The sequence below is a fragment of the Malaya genurostris genome, chromosome 3 (genome assembly GCF_030247185.1).
Source record: "Malaya genurostris strain Urasoe2022 chromosome 3, Malgen_1.1, whole genome shotgun sequence".
NCBI lineage: Eukaryota > Metazoa > Arthropoda > Insecta > Diptera > Culicidae > Malaya > Malaya genurostris.
The window spans coordinates 269278468-269306281 of NC_080572.1; the positions used below are offsets into that span (position 1 = coordinate 269278468).

At 36.9% G+C, this 27814-nt stretch overlaps 1 protein-coding gene across 2 annotated transcripts in view; it reads left to right on the forward strand.

The window, feature by feature from the left end:
* Positions 1 to 22174, forward strand: part of LOC131433781 (uncharacterized) — a 59748-nt gene extending 37574 nt beyond the window's left edge. Inside the window, exons 2-7 of one of the 2 annotated variants that reach the window (XM_058600376.1) lie at positions 12984 to 14662; positions 14721 to 14968; positions 15034 to 15228; positions 15285 to 15648; positions 20907 to 21001; positions 21064 to 22174. In XM_058600376.1, the coding sequence (XP_058456359.1) occupies positions 12984 to 14662; positions 14721 to 14968; positions 15034 to 15228; positions 15285 to 15648; positions 20907 to 21001; positions 21064 to 21379 (2897 nt within the window). In that variant the 3' untranslated portion in view covers positions 21380 to 22174. The remainder of the gene's footprint in view (positions 1 to 12983; positions 14663 to 14720; positions 14969 to 15033; positions 15229 to 15284; positions 15649 to 20906; positions 21002 to 21063) is intronic. The other variant, XM_058600377.1, reaches the window with a different exon arrangement.
* The last annotated feature ends 5640 nt before the right edge of the window (positions 22175 to 27814 follow it).

Genomic DNA, 27814 nt, shown 5'->3' on the forward strand with positions numbered 1-27814 from the left:
AGCTATAGTTCTACATACTATAGTTCAAAATGGAAAAATAATGGAACAAAAAGTTATAGGCTTTTAAAATAACCAAACTTTTGAAAATTGTTCAAATTTTTTTAAGTTTTCTGATACGGCTTTGTGAAAGAACTCAAAATTTGCAATCGAAATGGTGTGTAACCAAATTTTGCTAAATGCTACCGTTCTGAAGATTAAAAGAGTGGATAATTGTTTACTTTCATGCTTGCAGAAATTCTGTGATATAGTAATTCTTTATGGTATTGGGTTGTGTAAAATAATATACACTGTAAGACATTTCATCAGTTTTTAAATTTTTCAAAAGGAGTCTTCTCTGAAAATATTCCACAGATGATGAAGTTGTTTTGTATGTTGTGGTACAGTTGTTGTAGAACTAGTATTATTTTTTTCACAGTGGGCAAAAAGCGAAAGATATGGACAAAAATATTTTATGTTTACAAAATAATGAAATCACCAATTAATAGCAATCAATTTGCGACAAGTATGCGAATCGAGTTTAGATAAAAAAAAAGTAATTTAGATTGGAAATAAAACTAAACTGTCAGCCACAACGGATCAGGGTCATTTCACCGAAAACCGTTTCGCCGAATGCCGTTTCTCCGAAAGAGTCATTTCGCCGAAAGCCGTTTCGCCGAAAGGATAATTTCGCCGAATTCTTCATATCGTGATTGGTATTGATAAAAAAAAACAAATAAAAAATGACCAGTTCGGTTTCACATCTCATCTAAGTCATAAAACAAAACCGCTTACGTTCGGGACAGAAGAAACGAAGTACAGCGTTGTGTAGTGAACAATAGAACGACCTCGAAATGAGTGAACCAAACGAACAAAAGCTACCGCCGAAACGAAAGAATTCAATTGTTGTTGACTTCAGGCAGTGCAAAATTCGACCTTCGATACGAGAACTTGAAGGTTTGCTTAAGGAGCAAATGCATCTTGACATTAAACGTGTGCATTTACTTCAATGCAATAAGACAAATAATGTTGTTTACATTCAGTCTTATAAAGAATTGGATGCAATTCAATTCGCAAAAGACAATAACAATGTGCACTATGTGGAGCACGAGAACGTTAAGTACAACATTCCAGTATATATGGAAGATAGTGCTATAGAAGTGCGTGTGCATGATCTTCCCTCAAGCGTCACCGATTCATATATTCGCAAAACTATGTCCCAATACGGAGAGATTCTCTCTACCGAAAAACAAAAGTGGAAGAATTTTTTCTCCGGTATTCTAAATGGCGTACGTTTATTACGCATACACTTAAAGAGGCCTATACCTTCTACAAGAATTCCGTGCAAATCACTTGTTACCTATGACAATCAGATGGCCACATGTCAATATTGCCAAAAAGCTGTTCACTACGGTAAGCCATGTGATAAACTGGACAAGGAAACAACTACACACGAGGACAACGGTGTCTCCTTCACACCAACCCCAAACAACCCCAGTACACCTGTGACAGTCACCAACAACAGTGAAGCATCCCCTTCAACGAAACCGTTCAACGTATCCCCTATAGAATAAAGTACATTAGCTACAGTTAACAACTTACCATATAACCAACCAGCAACTGCAAACAATGTACAACAAGGCTCATCTACAGCAACTAGCAACGAAACCAACAACAATGCCATCGATGCGGCAATGGATGACGAGACGAACCACGAACGAAGTGCCCCTCAATCCTCGCAGGAGAGAAGTGGAAACTCCTCTCCCCCTAGAAAAAGGGTGACAACGAGATCCAACACAAAAAAAAATAATTTAAAAAATCGGCTCAATCGGCCACGTAATGCTTGTACGCAAATAGGCTTGAATAAAAAATATCTTTTAAATAAATAAAAAAAAATAAAAAAAAATAAAAAATGATAATGTATCCCGATTTGTTGACCTACAATCGTACTTCTAAAATGATTCAGAGACTTGAATAATTTTTGTAGGTTCATTCAAAATTCCAAAAAAAAATTTGTTGACTTAATTAGTGTACCTATCAGGCAATTTTTTGTGGTATTATCCGATAACTGAGTGCAGATGAAAAATATCTAATGCGGCTTCGCCACATCGTTTTGTTCGTAAAATTTTCACTGGATCTTTTGCTTAAGTCCTTCTTAAAAGTAAGGCTAGCATTAAAATGGCAAACCGATGATGCAAATTGTCCTTTTTGGTCATGCAGAACTTACGTTAAATAAAAAAAATACAAAACTAAATCGATATTACTTTGATCGCAAAATACATTCTGATGCACAACGTGAACTCTTCTGCTTCAACAGATTTATTCACCAGTGGCGTCTCGTCCTCATGTGAACCTCGTGCACTGCACAATCGGTCGAACTGAAGGAATGATCTGCGTCCCCAACCCCATCCGAATTAATTAATTTTTTTGGAATCTTTATTTATTCGATGAAAGCAGATTGGATTGCACCGAAATTGCGTGTATTTACATGCCTCTCATATACATCAGACATAAAATTTCAAGTATCTGTTGTCACTGTGTTAGTGTCTTTTCCGTGCACATGAGTTACTGCACAGATTCAAGAAGTGAAAGAATTACTCAGCTCAGCTCTGAGAATTGTTTGTTTAATGAAAAATCCCATCCGAAAGTATATCGTTATCTCATTGTATTGCAAAACACAAGCGAATCTCGATTCCTCAATCTTTAGTTTTCACACACCTTTTCAAGCAGTGCACAACTAGTCATTTTTGTCACGAGACGCTACTGATATTCACAGTGTACAATCCAATTGTATGGCTTATGCTACGATACTACTGACTTTAGGAATCCGCCAAACATACCACCTCTCAAATATCGTTTCTGAACTCTAATAACTGAAGCTTCGTGTTTAATTATTAATTTATATTGCCTAAAATTTCCAATTAAATTGTTAAAACTTCACAGATTGAGAACCCAATTTTTATTCGCAAATTTTCATTTCTGTTATTCGTTTCGTCTGTGCTTTTCCAATCTGTTTTCATATGTGCATGAAAAAGGAATTCAATGCGTTGTGTAGCAAGTTTTTTCGTACATCATATTCAATTAAGATTTCATTAGAACCATTGCCTGTCGCCTCGTTGTGTATGGTACTCAGAACTCGGTTGTTGTATGTTCGAGTAGGGTTGAACACGAAGTATCGGCGAACAAGAAGATCAAGTTCTGCATCGGAAAGTAGTACCAAGATGTTGCCTTTATTTTTTTCTTGTGACTATATTTTATATGCCTATATGTGCTCGCATTACGCGCACCTGTCATTTCAAAATATCTTGCCCTGCCCTAATCTATCAACACAAGACCCAGCTACAATTTTTCATTGAAAAGGTTTGTTTTTGAGTTGAGATTTTGCTATTACTCAACTATTTACAATTTTATTCCGTATGTAGCAGGTTGAGCTTCGATGCAGTTCGCTCGATGAGTAGGTACATATTTATCGATGTGTATGTTTCTCGGCAATACCCCGAGTAGTAGTGCTTGTATTGTATTGCTCGCTGATAGTTGATGATTACATGTTTGTGTTGTTTCCACTGGCCCGGCTAGACTCTCACCGCCAACACTTCGGAATCAATTGATGTTATCCCCCCACATGAGCTACGAGAGTGATGCGAATGTGGCTACTCCTCGGATGGGTTGCTGATCGACATCCATCCTCTTGTTGTAATTTTGCTTCGACTCTGACTTCGATTTCCCAAACCAGACAGCTTTTTCCTCCGCCAATATCTCCCAACCCTGCTTGCAGTCACGTCCGATGATCGATTATCTCTCTAGCTTCAATTCGACGGGACTGTTTACTCACAGATGAACGTTTTTTCTGTTTAAAAAGTTGCTTTTTTGGTCGTTTGTAAGCTTACGGATTTTCATAAAGAATTTGATTTCAAATCATTAAAGGTCTCATGCAGCTTCATGGGCTTACTCTTCTTGTCAGTATTATCTTTAGCTCGGCTCAGATTTACTTAAGCAATTGTATAGCGAATATATGGCCGGTGGATACACCGAAGCACAGTGATACAAATTTGAAGAATGACATGATATCAATTTATTTTCATGCAATTTTTATCCTGAGGGTCAGAAACTAAACAAACTACAATAGTTATTTTTATAATTTGAAGATTGAATAATGAGAATGATTATTATGAGACTTTTGGATTGGACTTGAAGGTTCCATGTAAACCTACGACTACTAACTGACCAAATGTCTTTATTAGCAAAAAACTACGATAAGTCCGGCGAGAATCTGAATAACTAAGCTTCAGCTAACAATGAGCCCAACGCCTGGAAAATTAACAGCATTAAGACCAGACATCCTCACCACAAAAGTGTATGCCGTTTTGTACTATGATGATTACCGGAACTGTTTAGAACCTTAATTTGTTCTACTATTCATTCTTTGACATTATCCCACCTAAAGCTTAAGTCATTTGATATCTGTTCGCAAAAAATGAAAATCTGGTCGCAAATGTTGAGTACTCAAAATTGAAGACTTTTATTGTACTCTAATAAAAAAACGTGAAGAAATCAACGTAAACATTTCAAAAGGGCCTAAAAGCAATTCACAGTATCTTTTTGTTTATTATCTCTTTCGATTATATCTGCGTTATTACTATGAGAATTGCTACGAGAAAACTGTAAATGTTGTATTTCATGCTACATGAATATTTGATAAGTGAATGCGGAAATTAAGCAGTTATTTACAGAAGAAACAGTAAACAAAGAGAACTGTCCTTGGATTATGAGATCTTATGAATTGTTCACGTCGAAATTATTCTGATTTGATTTAAAGAAATCTACTAACCAAGAGTGACCATTTTGTACCGCCAATTCTTCATCTCTGTCGCTTACCGAGTCATCTTTCCACTCTTCTTCAACTTGTTTATGAAAGATCTACTGGTCGCATACAAAACTCTTGAGTTTTAATCGGATCCTACTTCCGGTTTCGGAGTTATGTATTTGTGTGTGCGTGTATGTGTATTTAACCTATAAATATTCCCATGTGTTTTATTTATACATGCAAATAACTATAGTCCAGGAATCCCCCCTCGGCCAGAGCAGCCTATAAAGGGAAAAAAACTACTATAGTCCAGGACTCAGGGAGGTGTTGACTCAGTTGAATTCTGATGACCCATTTCGTATACAATCGTGTTCCGAGGTCACCATTCCATCGATTAGCCCCGCTTAAATAAAATGTTTGCATCAAATGGATTCAAACATTACAGAAAGACTTTCGATCCCTTGCAATTGGCAAGCAATCGACGCGTATTTAGTTTATGTTTTTCAGTTTTGTCTGAATAATTAACATTTTCTAATCTCATCAATACTCGAGTTTGCATTTAATGTTTCATTTCTTATCGTATCGAAACCTTCCAAACCCTTCAGTCTTCTAAACTTATAATAAGAATACAATCATGTTTTATACATAAAAAGTTATTCTTACGTCTTAATTTTGCTTTATGCGTCAAATTATATAAGGATGATATGCAAAATGCTAATTCATAAATTGCAAGGAATGATGCAAACGATTTTCATGAATACATGTTGATAATTTAAAGTCACATTAAGGGTTTAAATACACTTCAGCAATAGGACCTCAAGGCGAAATACTTGACCTATTTGAAGAATTTTCAATAATTTTTGCGTTTCAAATAAATTAATATTTACAAACCAATTCGCACTCTCTCATTCTGCTACTAATGAACAATGTGTCAGCATCATAGACATACGGAGAGGCATGAGATAAGAACTTGTGAGTACTTAAATAAGTAAAAAAAATATGCACATTAATTCCCGGATCCGACTTCCAGTTTCGGACTTATAGGATGTAGAGTGTTACAAATTTCGAAAATGAACGGTTAGGAAAAAAGCGAAGCATTATTTCAAAACTGCGCTCAAATCAATTCCAATCGATAGGTCTTCTCATTAGTTGACGGTTAAAAGAACTGACTTCTGATATACCAGTCTCCGGCTCCGAAAGCATCGGAAGTAGTGGTCACAAACTCTGAAATGAAGCACACTCATTTTTATCAGCGATGGCTTCCCTTATTTTCACAAACTTTACAAATGAATGATCTCATACGGAATTCCTAAGTTTCATCCGGATCCTATTTCCGGTTCTGGAATTACTGAGTGCGGAGTGTTAAAAATTTGCTACGTTACTCCAAACGGCGAAACGTGAAAATATTAATAACCAGGGTTTTTTATGGGGGTACGCGAATGTTCGTAAAGAAAATTTCGAAAGTATCACGTTTGCGAAGGCCACGTTTAATGCATCTTGAGATAACTTTAGGCGCAAATTTTGAGGAGACTTTTATAAACACATTATCTAGCATACCACGTGGGGGTTTCTTGATATGCCGTAAACTTTTACCTTTTTATATATATATAAAAAATAGGTATAGAATTCGCTCAAACTTTCGAAAATTTTTCCGAGGCCCGGAGGGCCGAATGACATATACCAATCGATTCAGCTCGACGAACTGAGCAAATGTCTGTGTGTGTATGTGTGTGTGTCTGTATGTGTGTTGTCAACTAAGAGGTCGAGATCTCAGAGATGGCTGGGCCGATTTTGATCAAACTAGTTGCAAATGAAAGGTCTCCCCGTCACCCAAAACGCTATTGAATGGTTTTGAGATAGGATGTTTACTTTTTGAGTTATACGGAGTTTTATGTCAAAATTTTCAGTTTTTTGACAGTATCTGTAACAATTGATCTTGAAAACAGAATATGTTTTCAGACTTAGATTCCGCACGATAATACCTATCCAACAAGCCATAGATTGTTAAAATCCGTCCATTTTTAACGGAGATATCGAAATTTCTGTGTAAACGACTTTTCCCCCTATTCCAGCAGTAGGAGTTTTGAGCGCTGTATGACAAAGCAATGCTTGGGAGCAACGGAAAACACGATTTTTTATTCTGTTACATACAATTGTTTCTAAGTACCAAAAAGACTGTGTACAGCATCCTTTTCCATGACATTTAGCCTCGGACCGATTTTAGCACGGCTCGTTTTTGGCAACATAATCGTTCGAATAGGACATATATAAACCAGATGGCAGATTTTTTTAAATTATATTGTTTTAAACTATTTACAGCAATAAATGCTGGAAGAACATAACATCCATATACCATTCGAATCAGTTCGTCGAGATCAGCAAATGCGTGTGTGACAAATAATTTCACTCAATTTTCTCGGAAAATTTCTTTTCTACAAATTCAGATTCATACGAAAAGTCGTATGCTCCCAAACAAAGTTCCTGAATTATGTTTGGTTCCGACCTCTGGTTCCGGAACTACAGGATGATATATGAAACGAAATCAAAATTGTGTAACTCATTCTACTCGTAGATGGCTGAACCGATCTAAGATTCAAATGAAAAGTTTCAAGATTTTATAAAACATTTTGCTCTTCAGCCTGATCCAACATCCGGTTTCGGGGATACAGGGTGAGTGGTATAAAAATGTCTATTCCACATAAATTAATCAGGTTTATCGGATTAGCAGATTTGGATAGCCGATAAAAAAAATTAACTTTTTGTCGATTCAGAAGGCACCTAGAAATTTAATTCGTGCTATTTTTTTTTATTTAATAACATATTTTAAGGCACATTGCGTTTAATTCGTGCTATGATTTCTCAACGATGTCTTCACTGATTTTCAAATATTTTGAAACAAATGTAAACTATAAAGCTATTCAGGAGAATTTATCTGACTTCGGTCATACCGATTTTAGAATTCCGGTTCCAGTATAAAATCGTTTCTCAAAGCTCAATCGTTTTCTCAAAAAAAGCCTAATCAAATATCAGAAACAAAAATTCAAATTAAAATAAACTTATATACGACGGTCATTAAAATAATGTCATGAAAACTTAAACACCGAAGAATATTCATGCAAAAAACACATGCAGATTGGTAAAAAAAGGTATCATCTCACTGCTAGGTGGATTAAACACGTTTTTTTATAAACAACACAATATGAAATTTTCATGTAAAAAATTAAGCTTTTCACTTATATGCTTATAATTATTCGAAAAAATAGTATTTTTTAAATGATATATACTTAAAAAGAGCTTTGGTTCTTGTTTGTTTTGGACCTCCCGGGAAACTAGTCGCAGCAACTTAGTCATGAAGAGGCTATTTTTTATCGAAATTATGTAACAATAATTTTTTTTGTACGTTGAGGTATACTTGATTAAACACTGAAAAATGAATTTCGATAGCTTTCACTATATTTCTCGGAAAACGTTTCTGAAATTGTCCTATTTTTTTTTGACGCGGTGGCCTTATCTCTTAGTAGTACACTGTTAATAACAGATCATACATAGATCGGTATATCGAATAAATAGTAGTAAAATGGTAGTTTATTTAATCACATTTAAATGTTTGATCACTTAACTCCGATAGATTTACAGTAAATAAATTGATAATTTTTTCTCGGTAGGCGGCAAGATCAACCAATATAATTAATTAACTAATTTTCGCCGTAAATAATGTAGAGCAAATAATTAACAATCAAGACGTGCGTGTAGTCTTTTGACCTTTGGTGAATGATTTAAAATTATTTGATATAATTTATAGAATAATGCATACACGTACTTTATCTGTTTGTTCATATTGTAGCAGGCAATTTCATTTAGAAAAACCTGTTTTCGTCCACCTAGTGGTGTAATGCTACCTTTCTTATATTATTCATTTTCTCCTATATATAACAGCAGAAATTCCCCGAAATACTACAATTTTAAACAGTTCAGTTACGGTCTCGCGGATTTTGGTGCGATGGTGCGGATTTCTCGTGAATTTCAAGAAACATTTTTCCACATTTGTGAATCATTTGTTCGAATAAAAAAGCTCTTTGCAATCTTTTGAAGCTTGTGAGTCTTATGAAACCCAAAAAAAATTAAAGTTTGGCAAACGTTTCGGCAATTAGTCGAGCTGGCCGAATTGGTGTATTTTCACCTTCACAAAACCAAAAATTACGAGAAGGCGGCTCTAGGAAATGTTTTATTTTTTTCAGTGAACAATTGTAATTCGATTGTAAGCTCTCCGATCTCAAGTTCTACAGATTACTATTTCAGCAGAGCTGTTACCAGAAATTACAAAAACTTTTCTATATGTGTGCTTGCGTTTCGTAATACGGAAATCGAAAGAAGATTTTTGCACTCGAAGATATTGATGTTTGATGGAAGAACATAATAAATGGAATGCTATTCTTGGATAATAAGTTCACAATATTCGTTTGTGATTAAAATCTCGCTCTTAAGGTGAAATGTAGCGTCATAAAATGCGCGCAAAATTTTATCCGCTTGCTTTGAACGAACCGTCGCACAAAGCATAATAAGAAAAACGGACACATAGAAACAAGAACTTTTTTCAATGATTGAGCGCAGTGGGTTTATTTCTCGTGATATAGACTTGTAAAAAATTTCTCAAAAGGAATGTATTCCAAGACTTCCAAACCCAGACATTTTCCTGGTGTGGATTCAGTATTCTCCCAATACGGCTCCGCCACTCCTTGGCTGCGAAGTCTGTTGAAACAAATGGTCATATTCAACAATAAATGTAATACCAAGACTTTGCTTTGCTTGACGACGTTTATTCGAGTTGTTTATTATTATTGTTTGTATCACAGGTTAATGAACGATAATACTTGGCTTGTATTCATTTCATTCAGTAGCTTGTCAATGTTGAAGTTTTAGTTTTGCTAAAAAAAATTGCTACAATCTAAAATAATACCTGTTTTACGATATTACACAGCCAAGCATTATTGCTTCAGCAACATCAATGCATTGAACACAACAGAGTTGGACATTATTAGCATTATAAATTACAGCTACTTAGAAAATAAACGATTTCTTACAATACTCATTTTATTGTATTCAACTCGTTTTTATTTCAACACAAAACCCAATACTGCATAAATTCGCGTCATTATTTGATATGTAATTTTTGCTCACGATATAATGCCACCGTGCCCACCGTGCATTTCTCACACCACCTCAATACGAAACAGCAGCGCGCAAGCAATAAAAAAAATGCGGAAAAGTTTATGTAAACTTTTTCAAATTTCGGTTGTTTTAGCTAAAATTTTATAATTTTGAGTTGCATTTTCAGATTCTTTGTGAAATTCTGCTACAAACACTACTTTTCAGTTCTAAAATCATCCCCGTGGAACGGAACAGTTACCGTTTATACATTTCAAAAACCATTTACGGCTCGGCAAAGCAAAATTTCAAAATTCTAAGAATACTTAGTTATGATGAATTTGATTTCGAAAACTTAAGGGTTTTTGGTTTTTCGAAAATCGGTCTAGTTTTTGAATAATTGATCAAAAACGCGATTTTCGCATTCCGCTACATTTCACCTTAAAGCAAAATTTGGACGACAGGCTTACGAAGCGAAGATGAGGTATAAAAAGACATTCAGAGTAAAATCCGACAATCCGGTCATCCTGATGTGGTCTACCTTAAAATTCTTCTTACCGAGAAGGAAAAGCTTGCCGAGCAAGAAGATGTTGAAGCAAAAAAATGATCATCGCTGAAATCTGTGTCCAACTTTTTTCAAAATCACAAAATTGTAAGCAATTTTACTTTCACTGTTACATTTTCCGTACATCAGAAAGTATATTTTAACTAAGGACATCGAAAAACATGGGGTTTCTCGAAGTGACGTGTTGTATGCGGACTGACTTGTTGTGTTCATATGACAAACTTGTGCAAATTTTTAAATTATATTCAAGTGGATTTCCAAGTTTTGCGGTAAGTATCACCTGCATAAAAAAGGCGGGTGGGTAACGTCGGAGACATAACTGAAGGACGTGATTACGATATACTTCTTCAACATTTCCGAATATCAATAATCATTCATATTAGTTCAATTTGAACTGCTATGCACTGATGACAAAATTCTCGTGACAAAATTTACTAGTTGTGCACTGATATAAGATGTAACAGTGAAAACTAAAAATTGAGGAATACAAATGGCTGGGGTCTTTTTACGTGTTTTTTTGCGCGAATTTCCCAAGTTACGCGGTTTTCTTGTTTTGTCTTAGAAATGCATGAAACATCGAGATCTGGTGTTATCCCGAATTTTTTTAAGTCAACGTTTTGACACAAAAAATATGTACAGTATACACCAGATCTCGACGTTTCAAGCATTTCTAAAACATTCGGCATCAAACAAAAATTTTCTTCCATATTGCGTTTTTTTTCTACGCGGATTTCCTAAGTTACGCAGTCTCAAATTTCTAAGTTTTAAGCGGATTTTCGAAGCTACGCGGTACGTATCCCCCGCGTAAAAAGAGACCTCAGTGTACAACTAAATAACGATATATTTTTGGGTGAGGATTTTTCTTTAAACTTATTTCGTATCAATATATATATATATATATATATATATATATATATATATATATATATATATATATATATATATATATATATATATATATATATATATATATATATATATATATATATATATATATATATATATATATATCAAAGTTTTGTTCTTATGATGATTTTTATCATGCAAAACATTGGAATTTATTTTGTTGAACGAAATTCGCAAAAATGATGATTTTTTTTTATCGTTTAGACCCTACCCCTCCCTTAAGTAATTTTGAAATCATCATAATTGACTTTCATTTATAGAATGTTTTTCAAAACTTTTAACATGTAACAATTTGTGGAAGGCATCCAAATAGAGTAGAATCAATGGTTCTGAAAAAATCTAACTGTCAATTTTATCATTCACAAAAAATCTAAACACTAAAAGTAGAGTAAGTTTGTAATTTGTCACTGTTTAGTGAATCCACCATCATCTTTATTTTTGTGTTTATTATGGGTACCTTAGAATTATTTCATTTTTAATGTAATCGTGCTCGGTCGTGTCTTGCATACAACCCTTTAATTTTTTTCCAAACTCACTGACACTTTTCCGATTTTGCATTCCAAATAGACCACCAAATGAGATAGGCACAACTTATTTCAAAACTATTCGAACATCAGTTTGAACAATACATCGACTTAAACAACTACGGTTTTACTTTACGGTCCCAACGAGAATCACCCGACTGATTGACTGATTAAAATCAAGACGAACTATAACAATTATCACAAACGTTTTGATAAATCCCATGCGTGAAATCAACGTTCAAAACAGATCCATTTGAGTGGTAAATTAGCCTAACAATTGAAGCAACAGCAGCAGCAGCAGTTAGAAATGTGGGTGTGTTTCGTGTATCTGGTTCATATATTTACTCATTGGAGCAGCATTTAATGTTTTCTCTCTCAACGCCAATAATCGTGCGGGGCAAATGGGGCAAATCGAGATGCGTGGATTTCTTCACAATTTCATCAATTGTCCACCGCAAAAATCTAAAGTCGTTTCAGAAACGATAAAATATTTTTTATATCGCAACAATGTAATCAGGCTTTACAACGATTTACTCGGTGTGTTGCTGATTGTTGTTCCAGCCCGGTTTACCCGACCCTCTCTGTCTCTCTCTTTTACACTATCGATATTGTAGTAGCTGTTTACTGTAACGCACAGCCCATCCAAGTTTAGCCTTCTGGGTTGTTTGTGAGCGATGGCGCCCCTGGTCTGCACAATGCTGATGCCAGTAGGTTACACGCTCGCCATGCTTATCTGTTCTTATAATCTGATCTGATCGACCTATTAACTGCTACGTACATATCGCTGGAACGCGGGCGTGTTGGTAGTTGTTGTTTAGAAAAATTGTTTTCTGCTTCTTCTACTTCAAATTCTCTGCCTATCGAACAACGTCCAATCATACAAGTCAGTGCTTTGAAATGGTGTTCCAGTAAGTTTTACATTGTTTTATTGGGCTGGCGAATTAACTGTTCTTGTTGTTGCTACAATGTTGTTTGAACGTTCCAGATTTCCTTTCGTAGTCTTAGATAAATTACTCTTCAACGAATATCGCCTAATCTATCGCTTCCTCTTTTCTATTTCCAGGTCTCAAAAAGTTCCTCTCCCAGTACCCAGCGCTGTTCGAGATCAACGGCGATTTTGTCCACATCAACAGCTACACATCGAGCAGCGTGGACGATTCGTCGATTCCGGGCAAACGCGACTACATCCAGGAGGCGAAAGACTACTTCAAACACAAACTGCTCCAGTACGGCAAAGGCACTGAGGTACCGATTCGTAGCTTGCTGGGTCACCGCAGTCAGGCGTCACCCCAGGTGCGACACATATCCGGTCAGCACATCCGCGAGTTTACGGAATTTCTGCTCAAACATCCGGACACATTTCACGTGGTGGACGGAGAGAATGTTGTGCTGGTTGGGTGCGAGAACGAAGAGGACGTGCCGGCTTCGGAACGGTTGCATCTTCCGAACTCATTCATCGACACACAAGCCACCCAGCAGCTGCTGGACTCATTTGCTCAAGTGATAGAAGTTAAGGGCCCTATTATAGTCGATCAGCTCTTCCACATGGTGACCTCGAACTTCCCGCAGGAACAGTGGTTCCATATGTTCAAGAACCCTAGTGATTTGAAAACATTTCTGAAGCTATTTTCAGATTGCTTCCATATCCAATCCAATCTAGTCACGCTATTGCAAAAGCCAAAGCTGTCCGATTCACACATTCGGCAAGCTCAGGATAAGCTGAATCTTTCCAATAGCACATTTGGCCCGGGCAGCACTGGCACCGGTAGTGGCGGTAGTGCCATTGGCAGTGCGAACGGTAGCGGTAACACAAGTCGGACAGCCTCACCGAAAAATTTAATAGGAGATTTTAAACTTAACGAACCGGTATCGGTCGGAATCGGACCGAACAATCCGACCAATGTACTGAATAACATAAAAAACGAACCCACCAGTGGTTTCGATAGTTTGCTAATCAATAACGATTTTAAAATGGAAAACCTTTGCTCCAAAAATTGTCCCTCGTTAGCAAATGCTCCTTACTTAAAAAATCAACTACTGCAGCAGCAGCAGCAACAACAACAACAACCACAGCAGTATACGACGGCCAAACCAGAAGTCAATCCCGCTAATGCCACGGAAAAAGCAAACCTCATAAACAACAATCCGGCTGTGAATCCGAAAAATCAAACTCTAAAACAGCGCATCAACAGTTTGGTGATCAAAACACTAGCGGAAAATTTAGAAAAAGATAAGCAATCAATGTCTGCCATTCAGCAAACTCATCACAGTATTGCGGTCGGTCCCGGAGGCGGCGGAACGCAAGGAAACAATAACCAATCGCCTCACCCGGTGTCGCCAACGCCGACCAGTCCGGTGCATTCGAACAACTACTTCATCGGAGACACTTGGAAAATCAAAGTTCTTCAAAACACACGGGTGATTTCGACCGTCAAGGAGTCCCTGTTCGTCACTCAGGCCATTTTGAAATCGGCTTACGAAGATCAGGCGGTCATATCGTTCGACTGCGAAGGTATAAATCTGGGCGTACGGGGACAGATCACCATAATTCAGCTGGGAACGACTCGAGGAGAAGCGTTCATTTTCGACGTTGCCACTTGCCCGGATATGGTCGCGCACGGTGGCATCAAGGAGATTCTCGAGGCGGAAAAAGTTATCAAGGTCATACACGACTGTCGGAACGATTCGGTCAATCTGTATAACCAGTTTCAGATCCTACTGCGGAATGTGTTTGATACACAGGTAAGTAAATACTGTGGATTGCTAATTGATGCTTATTATCATTGAATTCCCGCCGTAGTCTGCCCATGCCGTGCTGCAGTTCCAGGACCAGGGTAAGCAGGTCTATAAAGTGAAGAACGTGTCACTTAATACCTTATGCGAGATGTACAATGCTACCGTTAATCCGATGAAGGATCAGCTGAAGAATGTATATCGTAGGGATCAAAAATACTGGGCCCGGAGGCCACTGACTCGAGACATGCTCCTGTACGCCGCGGGAGATGTGCTCATATTGATCAACGAACAACTCTACCTCAATATGGCATCGTAAGCATAAAATATCCTTTCTTTTTTTGAGTAAAACGATCTAGTTTTTTTATTTTCTTCTGCAGTTCCATTAAACCTGAATACCGAGAATTACTTTCGGAATTGTCTACTGAGCAGATTTTAATGTTAATCCGCCCAGTTGACGTCAAAATGCGCAAGAAGCAGCGCAAAGTTCGCTCCGAAATCCAGGATCTTAAAGTCAAACTCAAAGGTGCCAGCAAAAATGTGGTGCTAAGCAATCGAGAGATACGATTATTAAGGTTCTATTTTGAATTTCGCTAACGAACTTCCAATCTAAAAACTATTACAACTTCAGATACATGGATCTAACCGAGGATGAAAAGGAGAAGCTAAGAGTATCCTACAAAGTGGCCAAAAAGCTAGACAAATTGGAAAACTTTGACAGGGATCGTGGCGACGCGAGCGATTCCGACGACGAGTGCGATGTGGCGGAACAGGAGTACCAAAGTCTGGACAGTGTCCCATCGGACAACTCGCTGCCGGGCTCGGGCACGGGTGGACCCGGTACATTTTCCCCGAAAAACTCGGAACCACCGAGTTTGACCGAATCGATGCAACTGATGGACGAAATTCTTTCCAACACGACTATGGATCGGATGGCTAAAATCGACAAACTCGAAGCAATTCTTTCCGCTGCTACACTGCTACCGAACGACCAGGTACGTGTGTTGCACTTGATCGAGAGTTGGAGACTGGACTGGGTTTGGTGCTAGTTTGTTTTCCTTGGGTTGTAGTTTTCTCATGGTCGATCTTGATTTCGGTGGTGGAAATTCGTGTATCAAATTGAGATAGTCCCGATGCCTCATGGTGGTGCTTTTGTTTAAAATTAATTGTGATATCTAGTAGTAGATTTTCTTAATCCTGTCGTTAATCCTATACTCTTTCTAAACAAGCGTAACATTGAAAACGTATGCACTTTCTTAATCAATACAAATGCATTCCAGAATTTTAGTTCAAATAGTTTAACAACCTGCGCATAATATTTCCAAGAGTTCAAATTCTAACATTTTCGAGGGTGTACGTTATTTGGCCGAATTTTGTTTGGTATAAATTTGTTTGGCATAAATTTGATTGGCATAACTTTTGATTAGCATAAATTTGTTTGGCATAATGTCTTTTGGCATAAAATAAAAAGACATACTGTTTCATTTGGCATAATTGTTGTTTGGCATAATTTTCATTTGGCATAATTTCAATTGTGCATTAGGCTTGATTTATAGTTGACAAAAACTAGTAGGAAGCCGCTTGTGATTTGATGATTATTTGTTCGTAATAAACAAGCAGTTTAACACTTTTTGTCAATATCTAACGAGAAAAGAGACAATCGTTATGGCATAAAGCCGTTCTGCATAATGCAGTTTGGTATAACGTCATTAGGTATAATAAGCATTAGGATAAATGGGTCTTTTGAGATAACGACCACTTGGCATAATCAACCAAGGAAGATGGGATCGAAACCCGGAAGCCACAAACACACCCAGAAGATTGGCAAGCTGTTTCAAGTGGAACATCAGTCTCTTCTTTGAAGATGCGAGTTGTGAGCTGGTAGTGTCATTTACAACCGTACATCGAACGAAAAACTGAATCACCAAAATACTTACAAGATGGTGGTGTTTCCACGTCGTGACGATAAGTAAAACAAGTCGCCTTTGTGGCCAAAGGGAATAGAATAGGTGACAGAGAGACTCAAACACATTAAGCAGTCGAATTACGCAAGAGATATCTCGCATGGTAAGCCATCTGTTCCTGTAGTTCGAAGGGCAACATTTACATCGCATTCGGAACCAACCAATTTTAGTGTAGGAGCTCCTGAAAAAAAAACGTTTGTTGTCTTCTCTCGAACAACACAATTGTTTCGTTCTGTTTTAACTTAACTCGACATTTTTAATTACGTAAAAGACCATGGAATGGTATACCCCGAACATCACCTGGGTAGTGCCCAGGAACATTACGCCCGATTGTCCCATATTCCAAAAGATACAACTGAAAGAAATGCGATTAGAGAGTCAAACTAAGATTTCAATTTGGAGAAAAATGGTGCAATGAAAAACGAAATCTCTTCTGTCAAAAATATACTTACCACTCTTATTTTTGCCTATCGATGTTTTCGTGAAATAGCTATATTTTCATGATGGGACAGTTATGCCTAGAAAAGTATTCTACGCAAATCAGTCCCAGTGTTATATCACTACGCTACAGAAATTCCAGGTCTTATAAAGTGCTGCAGACGTTGTTTGTTGCAGATTTTTTGCAGTCTTTTGAAAATCGAGTTTTTCGAACAATTTTGTCAAAATTTACAGACTTTTCAGTTGGCCGCGCTGTTTCTATCCTGCTCACCAAGCCAATTTTGTGTATCATACTTTATAGAGAAATGAAAGCCATCAGACTGTAGAAGAGAGTAGATGTGCTCAATATCCAGTCCTACGATTCCTTTCAAACGAAGCTGACGGTTAGCCAATACACTTTGAATCAGATTAATCCACGGCCGTATATTGAAAAAATACGATATATACAGTTCGAAAACGACGATTCGTGAAATTTGGTAAAAATTTAAACTATTGCAATCTGTTCTCAAAATAAAAACAACAGAAAACAATTACTGATAAAAATTTTAAACTGTCTCATCATCTTATATAGTAAAAATTAGCTTGAGGAATCGACCAAGAGCGAAAAAAGACATTATTGTCGACTTTGAAATCGATTGTGCCAAAGGATAAATTAAAATATTTTGAAAGCTTTACTACGAAATAATCTCTACTGAAAAGGCGGTGGATCTATATCAGTATAGTTTAATAGCTAAATGAGCGTATTTCTATGCATCATTAATAAATATTTTTTAAAAATATCTTGTTTTTTCTGGTGGGATGGTTATGCGTAGAATATTACAGATGGGACAATTTGTTTCAATACTTTTACGAAAAGTTTTTAAACAAACTGCCGGAATTTATATTTCTTTCTTGAACATTTTGGTAGCAAAAAGTCCAAATTGACTGAAAGTAATATGGGACAGTTATGCGTAGAATGGTAGATTAGTCTTCCTAACACGTTAATGCTCCAGCGAATAGAAAATTATTGAAGCTTCGTCCAAAGCTGACGTTTTTTTCTAACAGCCGTCAGCAAAAAGACTATCGTACCTTATAGTCAACTAATAAAGGGTGATTTTTAGGAGGTATAGGATTTGATTTTCGAAAAAAATACCACAAAATTGAGAAAATTGATGAAATATTTATTAGAACCGATAGAACCGATTCATGCAAATGTTAGTCGCGACTCCGCTTTAGATGGCCCCTGCACAAGGTCCATTTTTGGCACACTCTCTCCAACATATCAGCCGGTATTTCACGAATAATGCCACCGGCCCATAATCCACACCAAACGGTGACTTTTTTGGGATGCCCTTGTAATACTTCTGGTTGGTATTCACTCCAGAGTCCAGATGCGGTAATTTTTTCTTGTGGACGTATCCATTCAACCAGAAATGAGCTTCGTCGCTGAACACAACTTTGCCAGCGTTCAACTTTCATTATTGAATTATGGACCAAACAACGATTCATGATTAAACTAAAATTTCGGTACAAAATTTAAAAATTTAGTTCGAACGCTTTGATATCTTCGACGCTTGAAAACAAACGATAAAAACTGACGGAAATATTTTTTTCTAAAAATTAAAAAAAAATTAAAACGTATATCTTCTCGGAAATATCCCAAACGGTCGGGTGTTTTTTGTGCTGATTTTCGAATTTACGCGGTTTTTTTTTACTCTGATTTCCGAAGTTAGGCGGATTTCCAAAGTTATGCGGTTTTCCGAAGTTTCCATTTTTTACGCGGATTTCCGAAGTTACGAGCTTTTTTTCACGCTGATTTCCAAGTTACGCTTTTTTAACCGAATTTTCTAGGTTACGCGGTTTTTTGTGCTGATTTTCAAAGTTACGAGATTACGTGATTTTTTCTACGCGAATTTCCGAAGTTACGCATTTTTTGTGTGTTGATTTCCGAAGTTACGCTTTTATACGCGAATTTCCGAAATTACGCGGTTTTTTTACGCTGATTTTCAAAGTTGTGCGGTTTTTTTTCTACGCTGATTTTCAATCTACGCTTTTTTACGCGATTTTCCTTAGTTACGCGTTTTTTTGTGCTGATTTTCGAAGTTACGTGGTTTTTCCGTGATGATTTTCGATGTTACTTGTTTTTTTTTACTTGAATTTCCGAAGTTACGTGATTTTCTTATGCGGATTTCCGCAAATACGCGTTTTTTACGCTGATTTCCGAAGTTATACGGATTTCCGAAGTTACGTGTTTTTTTTTTTAACGTGAATTTCCGAAGTTACGCGTTTTTTTTTGTACTGATTTTCGAAGTTTCGCGATATTTTTTACTCGGATTTTCGTTTCGAAGTTACGCTTTTTTATGCGAATTTCCGAAATTACGCGGTTTTTACACTGATTTTTGAAGATACGCGGTTATTTTTACGCTACACTTTTTTACGCGGTTTTTCCGTGCTGATTTTCGAAAATTTTATTTGAATTTCCGAAATTACGTGATTTTTTTTACGCGGATTTCAGCAAATACCCGTTTTTTACGCTGATCTCCGAAGTTACAAGTTTTTTTTACGCACTCTTGTAAAGTTATGCGGATTTCCAAAGTTACGTGGTTTTTTTAACGTGAATTTCACGTTTTTTGTGTGCTGATTTTCGAAGTTATGCGATATTTTTTTTACTAGGATTTTCGTTTCAAAGTTCGGCTTTTTTACACAGATTTCCGAAATTACGCTGTTTTTTACGCTGATTTCCAAAGTTACGTGGTTTTTGTATGCAGATTTCCGAAGTAAGACGGTTCTTTTATGCTGATTTGTGAAGTTACGCGGTTTTTTACGCAAATTTCCAGTTATTCGATTTTATTTTTTGTCTTAGAAACGCATGAAACGTCGAGATCTTGTGTTAACCCCGAAAGTTAACTCTCTGACTCTTAGAAAATTTTCGATTTTGTGTTCAAAAAAATATTTTTTGAGATTACATCAGATCTCGACGTTTCATACATTTATAAGACAAAATTTTTTTTTCGATTTCGGGAATCTCCAAATTTGATTTTTTAAAAACAAATATTTTATTGGGATTACACCAAATCTGGAGCTTTGCGGGTTTTTTTTTTCTAAGCGTAAGTTACGTGGTTTTTAACGCGGGTTTCAGAAGTTTTTTACGCGGATTTCTAGCTTCTGCGTTTAGAATTCGTTGATTATGCTGAATAAAAACCGCTATCCGATTCGTGAAGGTCTTTTTCAATTACGCGAAGATTTTTAAGAAACGATCAACTTGTTATAACTGTAAAGCGCTGATTTGGTTTTTGTTATATGATTTTTAAGTTAAGTTGTTTTTACTCTTAATTTGATTAAAGGTTGAATCTGTTTTACGGTGTGATATTCTAAATTAAATTTAAAATTCAATTGTGGCCCAGTTTATGCTTGAGTGTATGTTCCATATTGGTGTAGAATTTTTAATTACTTTTTTCATTGGGTTTGGAAGCTGTCCTTGGTGCAACGGCAAATTCTTTCTTGTACAGTTTCTTCACAAATTGACGAAATGTTTGATTGTTAGTTTAACACTCTTATCTATTATCTGGACTGCCTATGATGTGTGATTTTGAGCCTATACGCATAAGACAATAATTCAACCACAAAAAGTTAATTGACTGTTTTCTGCTTTTTTTCTCTCCCCTACTACCACCTGTTTGTGTTACCATCTTACCTCGCTCGAACTGGTATATCTTCCTTCTTCGAACCATGTTGTACCGCTACCAAAACCTACCCACATTGTGCACGTGTTAAACCATACTACCCTTCTAATAAAAACAAAAATTTAAAACGTCCAAATTAATATCTACCACACAACCACCACCAACAAAACAAAACAAAACAACCGCCAGTCTTTCACTGAGACAATGAACAATTTTAATTCCAATACTATAGTAGTAACTAACGATAATATTCTGCAGCCGGCGAAAAAGGAGGAACCGAAAGGGTGAGTGCCTTGTTTACGTGTTAGTTTTTTTCCATTCCTTAAACAAAATTCCATTCCCATAGAAGATCATCCAAACCCATCATTGGTGGTGGGGGGACTTCCTCCACCGGCAGCACCTTCACTGGTGGTGCCTCGAAGGTTTCGTCCCGTCTGCATCAGCACGGGACTACACCGCCACCATCGGCAACATCCGCACCGATGGCACCGAAAGCCGAAACTAAAGAGGCTGGATGTCAAACGCTGAGCACTGGGGATATTGTTATCACAAAAATTTTCTTCAAAGAAGAACTAGACAAAAAGCCGGAAAAAATGATCACTTCAACGACGAAACGGAACGGTGAAACGATGCAACAGCAGCAACAACAGGTGCAGGCCTGAAAGTGGACGAGAGGACGATCGCGACCGATCACACGAACCACCGGCGGTGGTTTCGTTGTCCACCAAGGCCACAAACGTTGTGAATAGGTTTGGTTTTTCTTGTGTTTGTTTTTGGACAAGTTTTTTTTCAGTATGGATATCAAATATCTGCTAAGTAGCGAGTATGCGAGGCGAACATTTGTTTTTTTTTTCAGAAGAGCGAGTGAACACGAAAGAATGCAGCAGAAGAGCGAAGCAATAATTTATGAGTTAAATACGTATATATTTTTTAATAACAAGAAATAACCGTATTTATGAGAAGAAAAAAAACTAAGGTAACACCGGTAAGACTAGGAGAAAAGTTATAAATTGTACAGTAACTATGAAGATTTGTAGATTTGAGACACGGTCAATGAACCATTATCAATATTAGTTTTTGATAGTAATATATTTAAACGAGGAGGAAATTGTAAGCATAGCTAAACTCTTCCATGAACCACTCAATGGCGAGGATTTTTTTTTGTGCGTAGCAAACAGACATAGGATAGTAAACCATTTTTACTCCTACGATAGTTAACAATGGAAAAGTATAAAGTGAAATGTTAGATGAAATTTGCTTCTATTATACACTAGTTAGAAAGGTACTAACTTTAATTGCATATTTGATGAACTTTGTGAAACATTTTCATAGAACGAAACTGAAGAAAAGTTTATATAACGAAAATTCTAATAAAAACCGCAAAATATTCTAACAATATATTTAAAGAACGATGCAAAAAAAATAGAAAAACAATAAAACCGAAGAACATAATATTATCTGCCCTGAATTACGCTTGCTTTCCGAAACATACAATGTGAGATCTCGTCGCAGGCTGTTCCATATCGAAAAGTAGCTTCGACAATTACTGACAATTCAAAATCAACTAGTAAATGATGGAAAGATCCAGTAATGCCGAAAGGTACAACTCGAATATGAGCAGCTAATAATTCAATTACCTGTTTGCTTTTCAAACAGCAACGCAAAGTAGGGTTTCCAATGATAGCAATAAATACATACTTCTATAATATCAAACTGTTTACGAGTTCTGCTGGAATGTTTTACTGAACAAGTGCTCAAAAATCAACCCCTAGACTAAATTTCGACATCGAAAGCTAAACCAGCGTAGAGCCGCCGGAAACAAAAATGCAATGAATCCTATATCAAACTGCAAACAAGGTTGTCGCGAAACTGCTGAATAGAGTTTTCAAACGGAATAACACCCGAGTAAAAGTCGAGACTGTATACTCGACTGGTGTAAATTTAATAAAACAAAAAACGCCCAGTAAAATGGTAGACTTACACCAGGCTTAGCTCCAGTGATTAACAGTGTTGTCAGTCAGTGAGGTAGAAACAGGTGGGGCAAAAACGGCATGATTTTAGTATTAGCAAACACGCGCTTGCTGTTGGCGATGTAGTTTCCACTTAACATGAAATGATTTTAAAAGTTTGATTACCAACACCAGCAAGCCATTTGCTCTGCGCCACCTGTTCATAACTCATTGGTTGCTAGTAGCCTGACCACCGTGATATTTATGTTTTGCAAATAGTTTTAAGATATTTCAGTGTTTTCGACGAATTTATGTAGCAATTCTGGTAAGTTTTCTCTTGTGTTTCTTTTTTTTTACTTGTTACGGTTTGATGTTCAATGCTGTTTCCTTTTTTCCTCTCAACTCGATTAAAATACAGTATTATCGGAAAAAAATAATCAACTCGAACGATAGTCAAATAACCACAAGAGTTGGAGTTAATTTTGATTATTTCTTATAACTGTTACTAACTTATAGGCTTATACTAACTACTAATCACTCCTTCTTAAATACATACCCTACTACTATATTGAGGTGCCTTTGCTTATGAGTTTAAATATTTCTTAATTTGTTAGATGTACTCAGATTTATTGTTATACTATTAGACTTCGTAGACAAACCCGTTCTTCCTTTCCTTTACACTAAGGTGAATTACTTACTAACCCGATAAAAAACAATGTGATTCAGAAAATCGCTTATCTTTTGGTCGACGAAATAAAACTGTATAAATTTGTAATAGAATGTAATGACTTTTCTTGTAGATGGTAAATCACAATTGATTGTAGGGGAAACGGGGGCAAAGCGGAATTTTCTTGATATCTCTTCTAGGTGTATGGTGCCAGCCACCGAAAAATTTGGAATTTCATTTTGAAACACCTTCGAGTTTTACGGTTCTACAACAGCACCGAGAGTATTTGAATATTGTGCCAGTATCATGCTAGGTTATGAACTGTTACCTGACATGTAGCTATGAAAGCTACCCTGTTTGACATAACGACGTATGGCATAATACTATTTGGCATAATGAATATTTGGTATAAAACTTACACAGTGTTTAATGCTGCGATTAGTTATTAGTCGACAGAAAAAGTAGTACAAGAAAATAGAACTCGATTTTTTCATCTAATCATGCTTACATTAGCTTGCCTAGTCTAGCTTTTCCGTTCTAAATTTATAACTGATTCAATCTAGAATACCGATCCGTCTTTTCATTTCATATCTTTCTCTTCTCCGATTTAACGGAAACATTCAATTAAAATGTAGTACGGTAAAATTAGACATTGTTCAATATTTGATTTACTCATTTATTGATTTAGGTATAATCAACAGACACAATATGGTCCTAATGATAATTTCTAGTAATATATAAAAAATTTCCCAGTATCCTATTGCGTGATAAATTGAAGTCAAATCCTAATGAAACGCGATTGAATGATATCTGCAAGCCAACAATAGCATTGTTTGCACCGTAGTTAGTTCGTCGTAAAGGAAGTCGAAGAAATGCACTGTTGCGAAGAGCACGGGGTCGGACTTTGATATTAATTTCGCGGAGCAAAGCAGGACAGTCAATCTTATCGGTCAAAACATCTGCTATCAATAAAGCACGTGCAACATCTAGACGAGCTTGTAGTGTATCGAGACCGATTAGTAACCCGCGACTTTCGTAGCTTGGTAGTTGGTGAGGATTGTTCCACGGTAAGCGTCGGAGAGCGAAGCGAATGAATCTGCGTTGTATCGATTCGATTCTATGAGCTCCGTTTATGTTGTGAGGGTTCCAGTACTCCAGGGATGAACGAACAAGTGAGCAAAACAGATATTTTGAACAGTACACGTCTGTAATCCTCATTAGAAATCCCTAGATTGCGAGAAGCTTTAGAAACGATATAGCTGATGTGTTGCTGGAATGTCAGTTGCTCATAGAGAAAGACACAAAGGTCTCTAACACTCGTCGTTCTGACTATCGGGGATCCTTCCAGAAAGTAATCAAAATGAGATGGCTCTTTCTTCTTCGAGAACGTGATGGTCGAGCATTTGCCAGGATTCAATTTCATGCGGTTTACTTTACACCACTCGGCGAAGCTTAACAACTATCGTTGAAGAAAACCTGCATCTACTGGGCTTAACGTCATCGGCAAACGATAGACGAGGGCCCTCTAGAGTAAAATTGGCGTCGTTGAAGTACAGTAAAAATATCAAAGGCCCGAGATGGCTACCCTGCGGAATTTCGGACGAAGCGATAAACTCATTGGAAACGTGATCGCCGATTTTCACTGCTAACGACGATCTATAAGATATGACTACAGCCATCGAAGAATGTTAGAGCCGAATCCAAGTCTTTCTAATTTAATTGAAGTTTCGACCGCTAATCATCTGAAATATATAGTTTTGCCTTTTTCATCAAGTGTTATACCATTCGATTCAGTTCGTCGAGTACGCTAAATGTCTGTGCGTATCTGACTTTTTTGTGTACTCACTTTTCGCGGAGATGGCTGAACCGATTTTCACGGACTTTTAAATAGTGAGAAAGTTGACTCGTAACTTGTACTGTACTTCCAGCTGTCAAAAATTCCCACATTTGTTCCTAAGTAGTGATCAAAATTTTTTAAATTGTACGTCGCATCGATTTCTCTCAGACGGCTGGGTCGATTCACACAAACTTTGATTAAAATAAAAGGTCTTACAGTACTGTAATTAGGGTCCAAAATTTATCTGGGTCCGACTTCCGATTCAGAAATTATGAGGTGATAAATGTTAAAAATTTCTAACTGTCGTTAATTCAAAGTAACGATGCAAAGAACATAATGATTCTTCGAAACCGACTGAAACCTATTCCAATTCATAAATCTAGCAGAGTTTTATGGTTTCATATAAATCTAAAAAAAATGTGGATCCGATTTACTGTTCCCCGGAATTATGGGATGATGAGTGGTTGAACTTTAAAACCGTCGTTCGAACCCAAGTAACAATGTTTGTTATGCTAGCTTATTTGTGACTAGTTTGCAACTAGATATTTGAGTTATTGTTACTAACATCTAACCACTTGCGTGACTCAAAAAGCGCAGTTTCTACTAGTTTCTATGTCGGTTAAAAATAAGTTGTCGTTACGTTGTTATGCCATACTGAAATAACTTATTTTCCATAACTTGAATATGTAAGGAACTAGTATAACGAGTCGAATAGATTTAGTGTGTAGTTGGATTCATCTAGAGTCGGTATAAAAGACCGAACCCATTTCCCCTCTTTTATGTAAATATGTTTTTTGTGTACATAAGGAAATTAGTTATGCTAAAAGTAAAATAGATTTGATAGATCACTTTGATCTGGACTGGTGAACTTATCGGACGCTTTTCGTTTTTATTAAGAACTTGATCAAGAAAGTAATTCCTTCAAACAGTGAGTATCTATATAACAGTGGCGACGAGCGAAAATTAGGTTAGTTATTTTCGCGTGTGATATCTACTCGGGAGCGGTCATATTTCGCAGCACAGGAGTGCATTGGCGAGAGTTCCGGCTGTAAAGTTCGATTCGGTGGCGGCATTTTGGAGTTCCGTCAGGGTGACCAGAATTACCAAGAGTATTCAGAACTCGGACAATAGGTTACCGCCGGTCGCAAGCGACGCTCTAATGCTTTGGCCACATGTGGCGCACTTTCAATCCGTGACATAAGGCAATTTCTTCACGTACGAAGAAGGATTTAGGAAAAAATCGAACGGTAGAGAAACCTGATACAGGAAAAATAAAAGCCTCTGGCCGAATTGCAGGCTGGTTTAGCAAGCAGAAATCGCTGACGCTTGAGGTACGTGTCCTTTTATTATTTTTTTTTATTATTGGTGTGAGATTTAATTCGATTAGGCATGGCGTTGATTGGATCGATTGACCCCTATGTAATGGGCACGTCCTTTTCCAATTATATAGAGCGTTTGGAATATTTTTTCTCGTGCAACACCATTCCTAATGAACGGAAAAAGGACATCTTCATGAGCTTTTCCGGTATGCGCGTTTTTGAGGAATTAAAGTTACTTTATCCAGGAGTAGATTTAAAAACCTTAAGTTATGACGCCATTACAAAAAAATTAAAGGAAAGATTCGATAAAGTTGATTCGGATACTGTCTTAAGGTTCAAGTTTCGCTGCCGGAGACAAGGACCGACAGAATCCGGAGAAAATTTTATACTGGCAGTAAAACTTCTTGCCGAACAATGCGATTTCGGGGAGTTTCGTGATATGGCCATTAAAGACCAGCTTATATTTGGGGTTTACAACAAAAAATTGCAACAAAGATTATTAGACGAAGAAGACTTGTCAGTTAGAACAGCAGAAAAAATTATTAAAAACAGTGAGCTGGCAACGTCAAGAGCTCAGCTCCTAAATTCAGATGAAAATTTAAATATAAATTCCGTCAAACATCGGTTGGGAAGAAGGGAGAATTACTATGAATCGCGAAATGACGATTGGAGACGCGATAGATCTCGAAGCAGAAATGGTCGCGACCGGGATAGTCGTTTCAACCTTTACTTGAGTAGGGGTAGGTCACGTTCAGTACACAGATCAACCAGCAGAGGTAGATACTCCAATTTCGTGTGCAACTTTTGTAAACAAAAAGGGCACATACAAAAAAGCTGTTATAGATACAAAAATCATCAAAGAAATTCGGTCAAGTCAGTTGAGGAAACTACGGAGAAGGATGACAACGTTTACGATTATTTTAAACGGCTTCGGGTTGATTATAACAGCGAAAGTGAATCTGCAGGTGATTATGCATGCTTGATGATTAAATCCGTAAATAAAATTAGCGAACCTTGTTTCCTTAACGCTAATATCAATAACAAAACTATTAAAATGGAGGTAGACAGTGGATCGGCGGTAACAGTCTTTTGCAAAGCAGATTTTTTTAGCAATTTCAAGCACGTTTTATTGAAGAGCAGCAGGCGGAAACTTATCGTGGTAAATGGTTCTTCCTTAGATGTTCTAGGATCAGCTCTGGTGGCAGTTACAATCAATGGCAAAAATGCCTTGGTTGAGTTAGTGGTGATAAACAGCGATCACCGTTTCATTCCTCTTTTAGGCCGGGATTGGCTTGATGTATTTTGTGGAGATTGGAGAGGGAAGT